This window comes from Cutaneotrichosporon cavernicola, assembly GCF_030864355.1.
Source record: "Cutaneotrichosporon cavernicola HIS019 DNA, chromosome: 5".
NCBI lineage: Eukaryota > Fungi > Basidiomycota > Tremellomycetes > Trichosporonales > Trichosporonaceae > Cutaneotrichosporon > Cutaneotrichosporon cavernicola.
Window position 1 is genome coordinate 1,177,205 of NC_083397.1, and position 13,336 is coordinate 1,190,540.

Here is a 13,336-nt window from a genome sequence, read left to right on the forward strand (position 1 = left end):
TCCCTTTCAACTGTGCGGGATTCAGGCCTTTGAGGTAGAAATACGCGACGAGGTCGGTATCCTCGCTGTCATGTTGCAGCATAGCCGTTGATTAGTACATGTGTCGTGGCGAGGAAGACGACTGGGAGAGTAGTGTGTGTGATGGTGCAGTTGGCATTTCATGAGGTCATTCATGGTTTACTCAACCGCCATCCAGATCGGATATACCTCCGCATATACGAAAACAACGTGGGATGAGGTCACCAGCTCGCCACAACAACATCTCGCTGCGTTACCCCCCACCCATCGCAAAGTGACTGTCGCTAGCACACCTCATCTATTTAGCAGCAACCTAGTCTCCAGACGCTAGACCCATGGTCGTACTTCAGTCCGACCCCGACGCTCCCCAGCTCTTCGTCTCCGCGTCCGACATGACAGCCCACCCGCACGACATCCACGTCGCGACCGTCAACGTCCGCTTCGACGGGATGAGGCACGACCCCATCCCGATCCCCAAGCACGGCGCGGTCAACCCCAAGAAACCGGGTTTCTGGGGCGAGAAGTCTGACTTAGCCCGCAAGAATCCCTATCGCGAGCAGCCGTGGGCTGTGCGGCGCAGCCGCCTAGTCGACGCGTTGTTGAGTACCGGCGAGCTCGACATCATCGGCTTCCAGGTAAGCTGAATAAAAGGATGACGCTGACGACAGGAAGTCTACGTCTCGCAGCTCAAGGACCTCGCTGTATTGCTGGGTGCGCGGTTCGCACACGTCGGCGTGGGACGCGATGACGGCAAGGAGGCCGGCGAGTACTCACCCATCTTCTACGACAAGTACGCTTTAGAAGGGGAGGGCTGACGACAGGCAGCGCTTCGAGCGTGTCAAGTGGAAGACGATGTGGCTGAGTTCGTGGCCCGAGAAACCAGGGTCGGTGGGCTGGGATGCGGTACGTCAGCGGTGGGGAACAGAGCTAACATAAGAGCCAGACGCGCATCGCAACGTTCCTATCGCTCAAGGATAAGTTCGGCGGCCACCTCGTACACGCAGTGTGCACTCATTACGACGACCAAGGCCTAGTCGCACGCGCGAAGAGCAGCCTCCTCATCCGCACCGCCATCCGGGAGTGGGTCGAGGCTGTAGAACTGGAGACCAACGTGGTAGGGAAGAAACCCAAGGCGCCCGTCCTACTGTTTGGTGACTTCAACTCACCCCCCGACGAGGACGGCTACAAGAACATCACGTCATTTGGGCCCCTTAAGGCGCCGAGCTTCACTTTCCTTGACGCGTACACCCATCTGGCAGCACGGAGGCCGGGATACGACGCACAGAGCCGCCCGTACGGCCCGCACAAGACGTGGACTGGTTTCACGGCGCCGGGCCTCACGGACACCCAGCGTATCGACCTCGTCATGGCTGCAGCGGACGAGGATGCGAAGAAGGGCACAGACGTTGCGCGCGGCGGATGGGTGTTTACCCAATATGCGTGTCTGGATAATTGGGTCGAGGAGGGGGACGCGGACGGGTGGCAGGGACGGTGGAGTGACCACCGCGCTGTGAAGGCTACGCTTGCGCTGCGCAGTGAGAAGTGTTCTGAGGGTTATGACGACGAGCCCGCACCGGTACCCCACGTAGAACTGCGCTAGAGCAGTGCAAATCATAGGCTGGCCGCCCCAGCGAACATGCAGAAACAAACGATGATGCATGAAGTAGTATCAATACAGGCTCATGGCTGAAGCCAAGGTCTTATGAACGGTGATTACGCTTTCTCCAACCGTGTCGCCTTGACCACGACGGGAATCATCTCGCCCGTGGCCAGCGGATACGGATGGTGTCCAAGGACAGGGAGGAGGTTGCGGAGGATGGCGGCGTGCGCAGTGACGCTAATGTCTGGGGTCAGCGCGCCCGCCCAAAACTCACAGGTGGAATAGTTGTTGGCCATGACGCGGTCCATCGCCCGCCGCATGCGCATCTGCATGTGCTCGTCGCTCTCGCGCTCGTCGGCGCGCCATAGCTCGTCGGCCTCGGTCATTGCCTCCTCTATCCGCATCATCGGAAAGCGGGTTGCGATAGCTGTCCGAGGACTACGTCTGTCGCAAGTGTGCGAGCCGTAGATCTCACGCCAGTCCTGATATCAGCCATCGTCGTGGTCACGCTCACCTCCCAGACCTCGGGGCAGCTGTACAACCCCTCCCATGAGTCGAGGAACGTCTGGCATGTGCGCGTGAGCGGCGACACGAACCATGTCATCTCGTCGATGGGCGCGCCAGCGTCCACCTCGCGGCCCCAGGCTCTCCGGACGGCACGAGCCTGCTCGTGGCCCAGGTCTGTGAGCTCCGGGTCAGGGCCCCATGTGAGCTCGCCGTCCGTAGTCTGGTATGTGTAGTGTTCTTCCCAGGCCTGCAGTTAGCGATCATGTAAGCGATGCGTCTGCACACAATATCGACAAAACAGCGCCGACAGTACAGCTCAGGGTGAGTCCACCCCAAGCATTGGATGGTAGATACAACAGCAAGCGAGCCAGCGACTGGAAGCCGCTATCCGCTCAGATATTCCTCGGCCACAATCGCCACGACCCAGCCACAATGTTCAGCTCAAGACGGGGGCCACCCAAGGGAGCGATTGTCCCAATATCGAAACGACAGGCACACGCCAAGTGCTCCTCCTCATGATCCCAGAGCGGAATGCCACATTCCGCAGCCTGATGCCCCACCCCAAACATGCGGCAGACGGGCCGTCACGACCTCTCCCCAACACCCCACTTACATCGTGCCCGTACTTTGCAGCAGCAAAGTTATGCCATCCCTGCCCGTGCCGGCCCAGGAAAAGGACCTTGTACGCGACGCCGTCCCCCGCATTACGCTGGAGCTCGGACACGGCAGCGCGGAGGTTAGGCCACCGCTCGGCCGAGGTGTCGAGGAGGCCGAACGAGCGCTTAAGCTTTTTTAGAACAATGGAGCGGGGCATGGGATCAACATGAAATTGTGTCAGCGTCATACAAGTGCACTTTGGGAGCGTACGAGAACGTCAAAGTCCACTTTCTTTGGACCCTCGGTCTGCAGGAAGAAGCCTTCGACCGCCTCGTAGAGGTAGGCGTGAGGGCGTTCCAGGTCGCCAGGCGAGGTGTCGGGCCCACCTGTCTCTGTGGCGGCCACTGGCGGCTGGTCAGGATGCAGGGCGTGCGGGACGTGCCCGCCGCGCGTGCTGGTGGCGTCGTGGTGTTCTGGGTCGAAGGGCATGATTGATAGGGGGAGTACAACAATGAAAGGTAGCCGCGGATAGACGTAGACTCTTGACTCGGACGTAAGGGTATGATGACATTGACTCGGAGAGAGACCGGGCCGGGTTTAACAGTGTCCCTGTTGGGCCTCACCTTTGGCGATCCTCATCATTATTACACAACACATGTCAACGTGGTGGACGGGGTAGTCACCACATTGTGCAGCAGTTGCATAAACACTTCATAAAGCTGAGCCGTACCAATGGCCTGCCCATCGACTAGCTCCACTTGGACCAATTGGCTGTAGCCTCGTCGAAACTGGCCTTGTGGTCAGCCACGCCGCTGCAGTTGGCCGCGGCCAGTTCGTTCGCCAGCGGCAACTCCTTCTCCAGCGCCTGTTGTCAGCTCTCCACAGGTTCAGCAGCTCACCTTGATGCGCTTCCGGTTCGCCGGGTGTGTACTGGTGATGTCAAATTTGCCACCTCCACCGCCCATCTCGCTCATCCGTTCCCACACTTTGGGCGCCTCGCTCGGGTCGTAGCATGCCTTGGCCATGAGACGGAGGCCAATGTCGTCCGCCTCGGACTCGCTCGTGCGCGAGTTCGGCAGCTGGAGCATGAGAGTCACCAGTGCACGCGTAAGGCCCACATCCAGGCCGAGTGTCTCGAGGATGAAGCTAACGGCAAACAGCACCTTCATGTAGCTCATACGCTCGGCACCATGGCGCGCAACAACGTGCGAGATTTCGTGGCCCATCACCGTCGCCAGGCCACTGTCGTTGCCGGACACGGGTAGGATACCTGTGAACACGAAGATCTTACCACCTGTTATCAGCGTCATTCTCACACGGGATCGGGGATTTGGCGTTCTGGGGCCGCATGCCCCCCCCAGTCACCTCACAGGCACGTACCAGGGATCACGAATGCGTTCATCGTCTTGCTGTCGTCGACAACGTACACCTTGCCTTCAGCGCCGTCCCCATCGAGTTAAAGCCTTCAGAACTCACCTCCCACTCGGCATTTTCGTTCCCTTCCTCCGTTGCAGATATATTCCCCGGGCTCTCCATTCCTCCGCCCATGCCCCATGAGCCCATCACCTCCTCGATGGTGCTCAGGGTGTGGCCTTCCTTCACCCTCCCCAAGCCGTTGCGCTCGACGATCCGCTTTGCGATCTCGCGCACACGTCGTGTGACGGGATGGTTGGGAGGGAGAAGCTGGCCCTGAAGCTGGGCCATGGTTTCAGAGTAGGTTGCCTGGCCAATCTAGCGTTAGTTACGGCAAGGGCGTTCATGATTCTCCTCGAGACGTTCTGGCGTGTTCCAATTCCGTCACTCCGAGCACCATCCGCTTCGTCCTCCAATTCTTCAACCTCCGTAGCATTGTCTCTCGAGGACGTCAGGCTCCTCACTAGCCCCAGCTCCTCTTACACCTCCGCTCTGGCCGCAGCCTCGTTCCGCACAAGAAGTGCCTCTGCAGGTGACTACCTCCACTTAATCTCGTACCCTCTCATAACCTCGGTGACCTCCTCGGTCAATCTCTTGACCCTCACAACCGCTGCCTTTCACACTACCTCGCCCTCTAGCAGGAAATCCCTTCCAATTCTCGGTCTGTGCGTGTATCCCTGGACAGTCCGCGGGACTGGAATTGCACCCAATCCCACTCAGACACCCCTGGCATACTCCAGAGCAGACATGCATGCACTCACCTCGCTCTCCTGCTCGGGGGAGCAGTCCATGAACCTCAGTCGTCCGGTGACTGGCACTCGCTCGAGGCTGTTGTCAGCGCACCCTTCTCCCGCTTCCTTCTCGACCCGCCACAACGCACTGGGCCACATAGTAGATGACACCGCCGCCAATCAGCACCCCGTAGATCACCATGCCGCGGTCACCGCCGACGCGGCGCCGCACATAGTTCACTGCATTGTCTGAGGAATTGGGCTGCCCTGACGAGCGGGTGTCGAAGCGCCGGTACTCGACGGAGCGGCGAGACGTGGAGGAAATTGGACGGCGCAATGCTTGCAGCCCCGAGCGCTGGGATGGTGCAGCGGCACGGGGAACGGAGCGGACGGTTGCGCGCGCTGCGGCGAACAGCGGCCTAAACATTATCGGGGTAATGAGCGATGACGAAGAGGCTTGCTGATCGGCAGATCCTACTTGATCAATCAGTGGAGGACTGCATTGCCACATGATACCGCCCGCGCCTATCAAAGATCATGTTCAAATTAGGCGCCGTTGAGATTAGCTCCCGCACCTTCCCCACCCTGTGTCGTCACCACCACCGCACGCCGGCGTCACCTCGATCCACCACCACATCAGATCACTGCCATCGCGATCGCGCCGTCACACACTGCGGCACCTACAGCATGCCGTCTGATCTCTCTTACTGGATCCTCGCTGTTCCCCAGCACGACGGTGATCCGGCCTCGGTCCTCGAGGCAGTCCGCCGCGCGACGGGCGGCAACACGACATGCGGCGGATGGGCGATTCCCGAGCTCAAGGCAAGCAGTCCCACCTTCTCCGCTAACCGCAGGCCGGGACGCTCTCGTCGCTCCTGACGCTCTCAGACCAGCTGCCCAAGTTTGACTCGGCGTTCACGAGCGTCGTGTCCAAGCTGCTCGACCAGCTGCGCTCGCTCGTGGGCGAGGACAAGGCGCGCCTCGCGCAGCACGCGCGTGTCAATGACCGCCCCGTCGAGGAGTACCTCCTGCCCGACGCGCAAGGTCCGTCTACCTGGCGCTGGGACAAGGGGCGCTGGGGTGAGGATGGCAAGGTCGGCGACGTCATGGCGTCTCTCGTGAGCGAGATGCACACGGTCGAGACAACGCAGAAGGCCAAGGCACAGGCTTACAACCTCGCCAAGGGCGCGCTCAACACGCTCCAGCGGAAACAGCTGGGGAACCTTTCGCAGCGGTCGCTGATGGATGTCGTTAAGAAGGGCGACATTGTCGAGAACTCGGAGTTCCTTGAGACGCTGCTCGTTGCCGTCCCAAAGTGAGTCGGGTGGGCGGTTGGGGCTGGGGTTGCGATTCGAGAGCGGCGTACTGACGTGCAGGAACAGCGTCAAGGACTGGTTTGAGAAGTATGAGCGCCTTTCCACCATGGTTGTCCCGCGCAGCTCGCAGTGAGTTTCATATGTGGGCAGCGAAGCATTGTCGCACTGTCTCATGAGAAGCGATGCTGACATGCACCTCCACCTGCCCATGTCAACATCTTATTGGCACCGTCATGACTTTGCCTCTCCAATCCCTTCGCCCGCTCCGTCGTCTCTGCTGTCATATTGGCTTCGTTACGCCGATCCAGGGAGCTCGCCAAGGACAACGACTTTGTCCTGATGACCGTCACCATCTTCAAGAAGATGCACGACGATTTTGTGCACAAGGCGCGCGAGAACAAGTGAGCTGCCTTCGATGTATCCAAGCTGACCCCAGGTTCATCGTGCGCGACTTCAAGTGGGAGGACGAGGGGCTCGTGAACCAGAAGAAGGAGCTGGCCAAGCTCGAGAAGGAGGAGAAGGAGCTTTGGGTGCGCACAACTCTGGACGCCGCTGACGCCAGACCGAGCTGCTGCGTCTCACGCGGATAAACTTCTCCGAGGCGTACCAGCTGCTGGCCCACCTCAAAACTGTGCGCCTGTTTGTGGAGAGTGTGCTGCGCTACGGCCTGCCCGCAGAGTATGCTGGCGTGATCGTCAAGGTATGTTATCGCCCAGAGCTGCGAGCTACCGTGCACCCACCCTGACGCACAGCCCGAGCCCAAGACGGCCGTCAAGACGCTCAAGCAGCTGTCGGCACGGTTTAACTACCTCGCCACGGGCAAGGACAAGGAGGCCAAATTGGTGCACGCCGACGACATGGTGGGAGAATGGGCCAACGTGATGGAACAGGAGTACTACGACTTTGTGCTGTTTGAGATACCCAAGGTTGATTTTTAGATGTCGCCAAGAGCGATGCATGTTGTGAATGTGCTCTGGGTGAAACGTGAGTCTAGTGCTTGGCCATCACCCAGCTCACCCGCCATGTTCGCCCGCCAAGTCCGAACGGGGACATGTACCGGCAACTAGCGGCATGGGCAAGTGCCGGATTCACGGCCCGCTGAGCCGCTATATATGTCAAGTCCTCATCTCTCCAGATTACCATCTCATCGCACACCTCCTTGCTCTCATCACTTTTCTCGTCTCTCGCCGTCTCTTATCATCACAATGACTGATTTCCACCACCTTGTCAAGACGAACCCGGCCCAGGTCGTGGCCCTCGACCTCCCTCCCAACCTGTCAACAGTGCTCCTCAAGAAACATACGATCAGTGTTGAGCCCCGGCCGCTCCCAGTCCTGCAGCCTGATGGCGTGCTTGTGCGAGTCATTGCCTCTGGTATCTGCGGATCAGACTTACACAACTTCAGTGCGGGTGGGGTGGGCGGACGGCCCGTCCTCGAGCCACTGGTTATGGGACACGAGAGCGCGGGCGAGGTCATTGCCGTCGGCGACATGGTGACGACGCACAAGGTCGGAGACCGTGTTGCGAGTGAGCCAAAGATCCGGATCCATCCCATCTTTCTTCCCTTCTATGCCTTCTAACGTCAGTCGAGCCGGGCCTCCCATGCCGCAGATGCGCCAACTGCAAGATCGGCCGTATCAACATCTGCCTGAACGCGCGCTACTGCGGCGCGCCAGGTAGCGTGGGATCGCTTTCCAAGTTCTTCGCCCTTCCCGCTGATATGGCTCCTCATCTCCCAGACGGCCTGAGCTGGGAAGAGGCCGGGAGCGTGCAGCCGCTCGCGGTGGGCGTGGCGATCGGGATCCGCGCCGACATCCGTGCACACCAGACCGTCGCCGTGATCGGGTGCGGGCCAATCGGGCTGATCGCGGCCGCCGTGTGCCGGGCGTATGGCGTGAGCCAGATCGTGGGGTTCGATATCAACCCGAAGCGTGTGGCGTTTGCGCAAGGATACGTGTCGGGCGGAGCGCAGGTATTTGACAGCGTGTTCCTCGTCGATGACCTGCCAACGCAGGCTAATGGTACCGCCAACGGCCATGATGAGCATCCCGTCGGAGATATCAAGTTTGAGGCAGCGAAGATCCGGGCGGCCAAGTACCTCGCCAAGGCGGGGCTTGACGCGGACGGCGTCGACCGCGTCATCGAGGCCAGTGGGGCTGAAGATGCCGGACTCCTCGGCATCGCGATTGCCCGACAGGGTGCTACTTGTGAGCTAACGAAACAACTGAGCTGAGCCAGACCTCGCCGTCGGCCTCGGCCACCACCAGACCATGACGTTCCCAACCCTCGCCGTGACCAACAAGGAAATCGACGTCAAGGGCATCACGCGGTACACGTCTCCGTGCTTCCCGCACGCGCTGGATCTGCTGCGCCGCGGCGCAGTCGACCTCAAGCCGCTGATTACGCGCACATTCCCCCTCTCGCAGAGCCAGGAGGCATTTGAAGCGGTCGAAGGCGGAAACGAGATCAAAGTCATCATCATGAATCAAGAAACTTAGAAGGCTTAGGATATGGTGAGCATGTATTGGGTTTCAAGGGTCGGGGAAGCGAGCAGAAGTCCGCGGAGGCCGAGTAATCCCCGTTTTCGCGCTCCTGCGTCTCCCCATATCCCAACCCTCTCGTCCGAGGCGAGCGGATCGAGGGTACTGTGCCCCGGTCTGTGCCCAACGTGACCGGCAGTTGGCGCAGGTCCCGCCTTGGTATTGCGTGGATTCCCATGCCGGGCGGGATGTTTGAGTGCGTTGTGACAGCCCCTCGCACATTCATTTCCTGATCGCAAACAGGGAGATAGAAACATGACCGGTACAGGAGTATGGTAAAAGGAAAGAGAAGGGACTGCCGACTAGAACACACAAGAGATCAGGATACGAGAACGAGAAAGTGAACGAGAAGCCAACACACGGACCGCTACATCTGCACCCAATACCAACACAAATCGAATACAACAACTACAGTTGGTAATCCCACAAACAGCCACCATCAGCCACCGCACGTGCCGCTCCAGCCGTGAGCGATACCCGTCGTGCGCCTATTCGTGTGCGGAGCGATACACTTCGATCCTGGCGTCAGCTGAGTCGTTGCGTTTCTCGAGTATGGGCATGGGCAGACTCACTTCCGATCCCCGCCCTGCCACACGATACGGATGAGACCCTCCACGTCCTTCTCGAAGACGTTGGTCCACGTCGAGCCTGTGACAACATTGAGAATTGTGTACTTTTGCTCCCTGCCACGGAATTCGCCTGTGCGGTGATTGTGCCATGCGACCTGCGGGGACACTGCGAGCCGAGTAACAGAAGAACGGAAGTAAAGGTGCCCAAAAGAGGAGAGTCTCAGTTGTAGTCCTAGTGATCCGGAGGCTCGACTCACTGTTCAGCTCGTACATGTACGTCACGAGGGCTTGGTGAAGTATCTGCCACTGGCTGCGGTTGTCAAGGTGCCCAGCAAAGTAAAAGGACGTGCACTGGGTCAGCTCGGTCGGGCGAGGACGTACAGTGCGTGACTCGCATACTGGTCCTGGTCGTTGGCCTGGGGGTGGTGCCGGTGGGAGGATGTCGAGGAGGTCCAGCTGCTGAGATGGCTTTTCCTCAACAGGCAAGAGGGGAGGGATGTCGTCCTCGCCGACGACTGGGATAGTCAGAGCCGGGGGAGGAGGAGGGGTCTCGAGCAGGTCGCTCTCGGCAGAGCTTGAAGAGCGTGCTCGGCGCCGACGTGGCCTTGCCGCAGGACGTCTGGAACGGGGATTCCTCTCCGCCTTGGCTTTAGTGTTCTTGATATTCTTGAGTCTAGTATCCTTGCCCATGATGTAGTGCGAGTGTTGGTACCGAGGTGACAAATGCGGGAAGGGTGAGGTGACGATGAGGTGAGCGGGGATCATGAGGGTCATATACCCCACAGGTATGTCCCACAGGCATGTCAGTCACTGATATCATGCGTTTCATCTGGGCCCATGGGGACATGACGGCCATGGCGTGTTTGCTCAGACTCAACTGAGGGAAAGGGGGTGAGGAATGCCGGCGGCGACGGGTCATGAGTGTTTCGGGGCAGTGCGGTTAGCCAGGGTGAGCAGAAGGAGTGAGCTGAGGGTGAGAAGGATGGTTCCGGAGGGAGACGGCTCGTGCAGTGGCGCCGGTAAGGGGAGGCGTGTACCCCGTGACTTTGTGGCGCCGAGATTGCAGCAACAAGTCGTGTCGGGGGATAGGGATACTTGGGGGTATGCATGGGGTATGTCTGGAGGATGAGAGGATGAGAGGATGAGAGGATGAGAGGATGAGAGGATGAGATGATCGAGAGGGTGGGAGAGTTGTGTGGAGCCTGTTCAGTGACTATTGTCCAGAAGTGGCGTTGTGTGGTGCGCATAGACCTTGACTCTGTTACCGCCAGTCGGAATGGATGCTGACGCGACTCGACAACGCCATCATCATCCTTATTTCTCCTGTCATGTTCTCATTCCTCACCTCGTCCTCCTAATCGATCACCACACAAAACCAGGCACGCCCACACCCATCGCTTGTGTAAAGAGGTAAACCCGCACGTCAGGCTATCCCCACTCCATGTACCCATTCCGCAATGCTTGGCCAACGAGGCGCCATTCCCGGATGCCGTACTGTGCTCCCGCGCATGTATTTATACAGTATATGTTCCCGTATGCATGGATCTGCAGATGAGCTGCGGATAGGTAGACCTTTTCACTATGTGTCGTTGCCAGGCGACCAGGCAACCGACCCAATATCCAGGTGCAGGTGAGTTAAATTAGTCAATTGGCCAAGAACAGAACACACGTTTGTTAAATTAAAACCCCTTCCACTATCTCCCTCCACATCACCCCTCCCACACTCTCACCTTCCCTCACCACCCAGTATCCCAGTCAGTAACCACAGGCCAACTTGCCAACAACCTCGGTTCCGTTCTATGTATTCAGCTCCTCTATTCACTCACTTGCTCACTCACTCGTTCAGCAGCTCACACGACCACTCGTCTCGCCTCGCCATGTCCAGCGGCGCGAAAACCGAGCAGCCAGCGCCCGTACCTCGTACCGTCCTCACCACCCTTTACACCCACCTCACGTTATCCGTCGGCGCAACAACTCTCTGCACTCTCATACTGGCCCGACACGTCACGTACGAGCTTCTTCCCACCCTCCTAATCGTTCTGCCCCTCCTCGCCGGGATATGGGCAGCGAGCCTGGCCGCTTTCGCCCGCTCTCGCTCAATCTTGAAGAGAGCCCTCGGATTCACAACTCACACCGTCGCCGCAGCCCTAGTCAGCGTAATCCTTACGCTCATCCTCACGATCGCTCAGCCCATCTTCCAGACTCTGCTCTATCCGATCGTAAGGTCATGGCTGACAAGACTGACCTCAGCTTGCGCGCGCCCTCCTCACCCTCTGGTCGAGTGTTGTGGCTACCCTCGTCGTCATTCAGACCACGGCTTCTGATTCCATCACCCACACTCGCCTCGCCGTTGCCACATTGATAGGCGGCACAATCTCGACCCTCGCACTGGCGTACTTGAACTTTTGGGCCGAGGTCCCGACCACGATCCTGACCGCTGCAGTGCTGCATGTCCTCGTCATCCCCGATGTCTCGCGCCTCTCTATCCAGTCTAGAGCCGACGCGGTGCTCGCAGCACATAGCTTTGGATCGTCGTGGCTGTTGACGATCCTGCTGCGGGACGATGAGAAGCGCGGGGAGAAGGAGGATGTTTAGAAATAGACTAGAAGGATGGAAGATCGCCAACGGCACTCGTTGTAAAGATACAGAAGCAGATATGACCCCCACTTGACACGCCCACCTTGGCACTCTGCGCACTTGCGCACTGCAGGGTGTAGTCTTTGCTTTGAGGTGGGGTGTTGGACGCGATGGGGGGTCGTGAGTCCATCGGTCGCAGTTATAGTCGCTCTATTTCACACCTTGGGGCTTCCGCTTGTGACGCTCTGTTGACCTCTCTTCTAGTCTTGCTATCTACTCTGATCCTGCCATCCGCCGTCCTGCTACCTCTAGTCCTGCTGCCTCTCACTCTGCTATACCTCAGAGTTACATGGGTCTCGCAACACTCAACAAAGATGGAGGTGGAGGTCAATTTCATTTTGACCTACCAAGCCCGGTCTACCTGCTACCTGACTCGTTCAAGGGCGCGCTCGGACCAACCATGGTACCTCAGGACTACTCCCCTGGCCATTTAACCTGTAAAAGAACGAGCCCTCGGAACGGTCTCTAAGAAAGATGCAAGTGACTGAAAATGACGTGACTGATATACCTTGTCTGGATTTGGAAAGGAGAACAGACATTAGATCGGCATGATTACCTACGAAATTGTCAACTTGAAATAGCCTGAATAGCATTTCATATCCCCCAATATAGACTACGTCACTCGCGCGCTCGCTGCTTACAGCTTGGCGCCAGGAACACGCGCGATCACCTCAATCTCAATGTCGGTACCCATTGGCAGGGTGGCCGCGCCAATACAGCTGCGAGCGGGGGGAGGCTTGGGCATACGCGCAGTGTACACCTTGTTGATGGCGTCAAAGTTCTTGTAGTCGGTGATCTGGGTTAGCCACCAGCACAACAACAAAACTTACAAAGATGAGCGACTTGACAATATGCTCGAGACCCGAGCCGTGGGCTTTGAGGACGGCCTCGAGGTTGTCCATAATGGCCGAGACGCGGCCTTCAATTGGCCCCTCGACCATCTTGCCGTCGGGGCCAATGCCGAGCGCTCCGGAGGTGTACACCATGCCGTTGGAGACGATGGCCGACGCTGGGGTTAGCTGTGGTGGGGTGGGGAGCGGTGGAAGCGGAGGAGGAAGCGGAGGTTGAAGCGGTGGAGGAGGAGCGCAGTTGGGAGCGGGAAGCTGGGGATGTTCGACAGTCCCACAGTTAGTTGTCGCGACCACCCGCACTGGCGGCGGGGTACCACGTCCATCATACCTGTGGGATGGAGCACAGTCTCAGTCGATGCACAACTCACAGAGGAATGGCGGGGGCGTCTGGCCAGGCACAGGCTTGGTGTAGCGGTTGGGGTCGGACATTCTGTATGAGTAATAGTAAGAGTAAGTGGGTGACAAGTGAGAGTGCGAGCGGGATGCAAACTCAACTATGTACTTGTATACTCATCCATGTCTTGGTCATTACTGGCTGCCCACCAAGTTTGCCCAAC

The 13,336-nt window shown here is 58.6% G+C and overlaps 8 protein-coding genes across 8 annotated transcripts; 4 read left to right on the plus strand and 4 right to left on the minus strand.

The window, feature by feature from the left end:
- Nucleotides 1–353: 353 nt before the first annotated feature.
- CcaverHIS019_0504630 (uncharacterized protein) lies at nt 354–1,618 on the plus strand (the record flags this gene model as incomplete). The annotated part of the gene is made up of 4 exons (XM_060601625.1): nt 354–653; nt 687–808; nt 840–921; nt 956–1,618. The coding sequence occupies 4 exons, from the start codon at nt 354–356 to the stop codon at nt 1,616–1,618; spliced, it is 1,167 nt and encodes a 388-aa protein (XP_060458100.1).
- A 113-nt stretch (nt 1,619–1,731) lies between these two features.
- PMU1 (uncharacterized protein) lies at nt 1,732–3,211 on the minus strand (the record flags this gene model as incomplete). Its single annotated transcript, XM_060601626.1, has 5 exons — nt 1,732–1,862; nt 1,893–2,100; nt 2,133–2,372; nt 2,739–2,912; nt 2,993–3,211. 5 exons carry the CDS (start codon nt 3,209–3,211, stop codon nt 1,732–1,734), a joined length of 972 nt encoding a protein of 323 aa, XP_060458101.1.
- A 259-nt stretch (nt 3,212–3,470) lies between these two features.
- Nucleotides 3,471–5,293, minus strand: OMA1 (uncharacterized protein; the record flags this gene model as incomplete). Its single annotated transcript, XM_060601627.1, has 6 exons — nt 3,471–3,587; nt 3,622–4,016; nt 4,103–4,151; nt 4,199–4,453; nt 4,897–4,963; nt 5,016–5,293. 6 exons carry the CDS (start codon nt 5,291–5,293, stop codon nt 3,471–3,473), a joined length of 1,161 nt encoding a protein of 386 aa, XP_060458102.1.
- Nucleotides 5,294–5,553: 260 nt separating this feature from the next.
- VMA5 (uncharacterized protein) lies at nt 5,554–7,120 on the plus strand (the record flags this gene model as incomplete). The annotated part of the gene is made up of 7 exons (XM_060601628.1): nt 5,554–5,695; nt 5,755–6,181; nt 6,243–6,311; nt 6,491–6,583; nt 6,619–6,712; nt 6,745–6,882; nt 6,935–7,120. The coding sequence occupies 7 exons, from the start codon at nt 5,554–5,556 to the stop codon at nt 7,118–7,120; spliced, it is 1,149 nt and encodes a 382-aa protein (XP_060458103.1).
- A 267-nt stretch (nt 7,121–7,387) lies between these two features.
- On the plus strand, nt 7,388–8,680 carry CcaverHIS019_0504670 (uncharacterized protein; the record flags this gene model as incomplete). The annotated part of the gene is made up of 3 exons (XM_060601629.1): nt 7,388–7,709; nt 7,769–8,389; nt 8,421–8,680. 3 exons carry the CDS (start codon nt 7,388–7,390, stop codon nt 8,678–8,680), a joined length of 1,203 nt encoding a protein of 400 aa, XP_060458104.1.
- A 530-nt stretch (nt 8,681–9,210) lies between these two features.
- Nucleotides 9,211–9,981, minus strand: CcaverHIS019_0504680 (uncharacterized protein; the record flags this gene model as incomplete). Its single annotated transcript, XM_060601630.1, has 4 exons — nt 9,211–9,241; nt 9,295–9,457; nt 9,549–9,642; nt 9,673–9,981. The coding sequence occupies 4 exons, from the start codon at nt 9,979–9,981 to the stop codon at nt 9,211–9,213; spliced, it is 597 nt and encodes a 198-aa protein (XP_060458105.1).
- Nucleotides 9,982–11,168: 1,187 nt separating this feature from the next.
- Nucleotides 11,169–11,886, plus strand: CcaverHIS019_0504690 (uncharacterized protein; the record flags this gene model as incomplete). The annotated part of the gene is made up of 2 exons (XM_060601631.1): nt 11,169–11,510; nt 11,542–11,886. 2 exons carry the CDS (start codon nt 11,169–11,171, stop codon nt 11,884–11,886), a joined length of 687 nt encoding a protein of 228 aa, XP_060458106.1.
- Nucleotides 11,887–12,565: 679 nt separating this feature from the next.
- On the minus strand, nt 12,566–13,208 carry CcaverHIS019_0504700 (uncharacterized protein; the record flags this gene model as incomplete). The annotated part of the gene is made up of 3 exons (XM_060601632.1): nt 12,566–12,724; nt 12,759–12,937; nt 13,148–13,208. 3 exons carry the CDS (start codon nt 13,206–13,208, stop codon nt 12,566–12,568), a joined length of 399 nt encoding a protein of 132 aa, XP_060458107.1.
- Between the last annotated feature and the right edge of the window lie 128 nt (nt 13,209–13,336).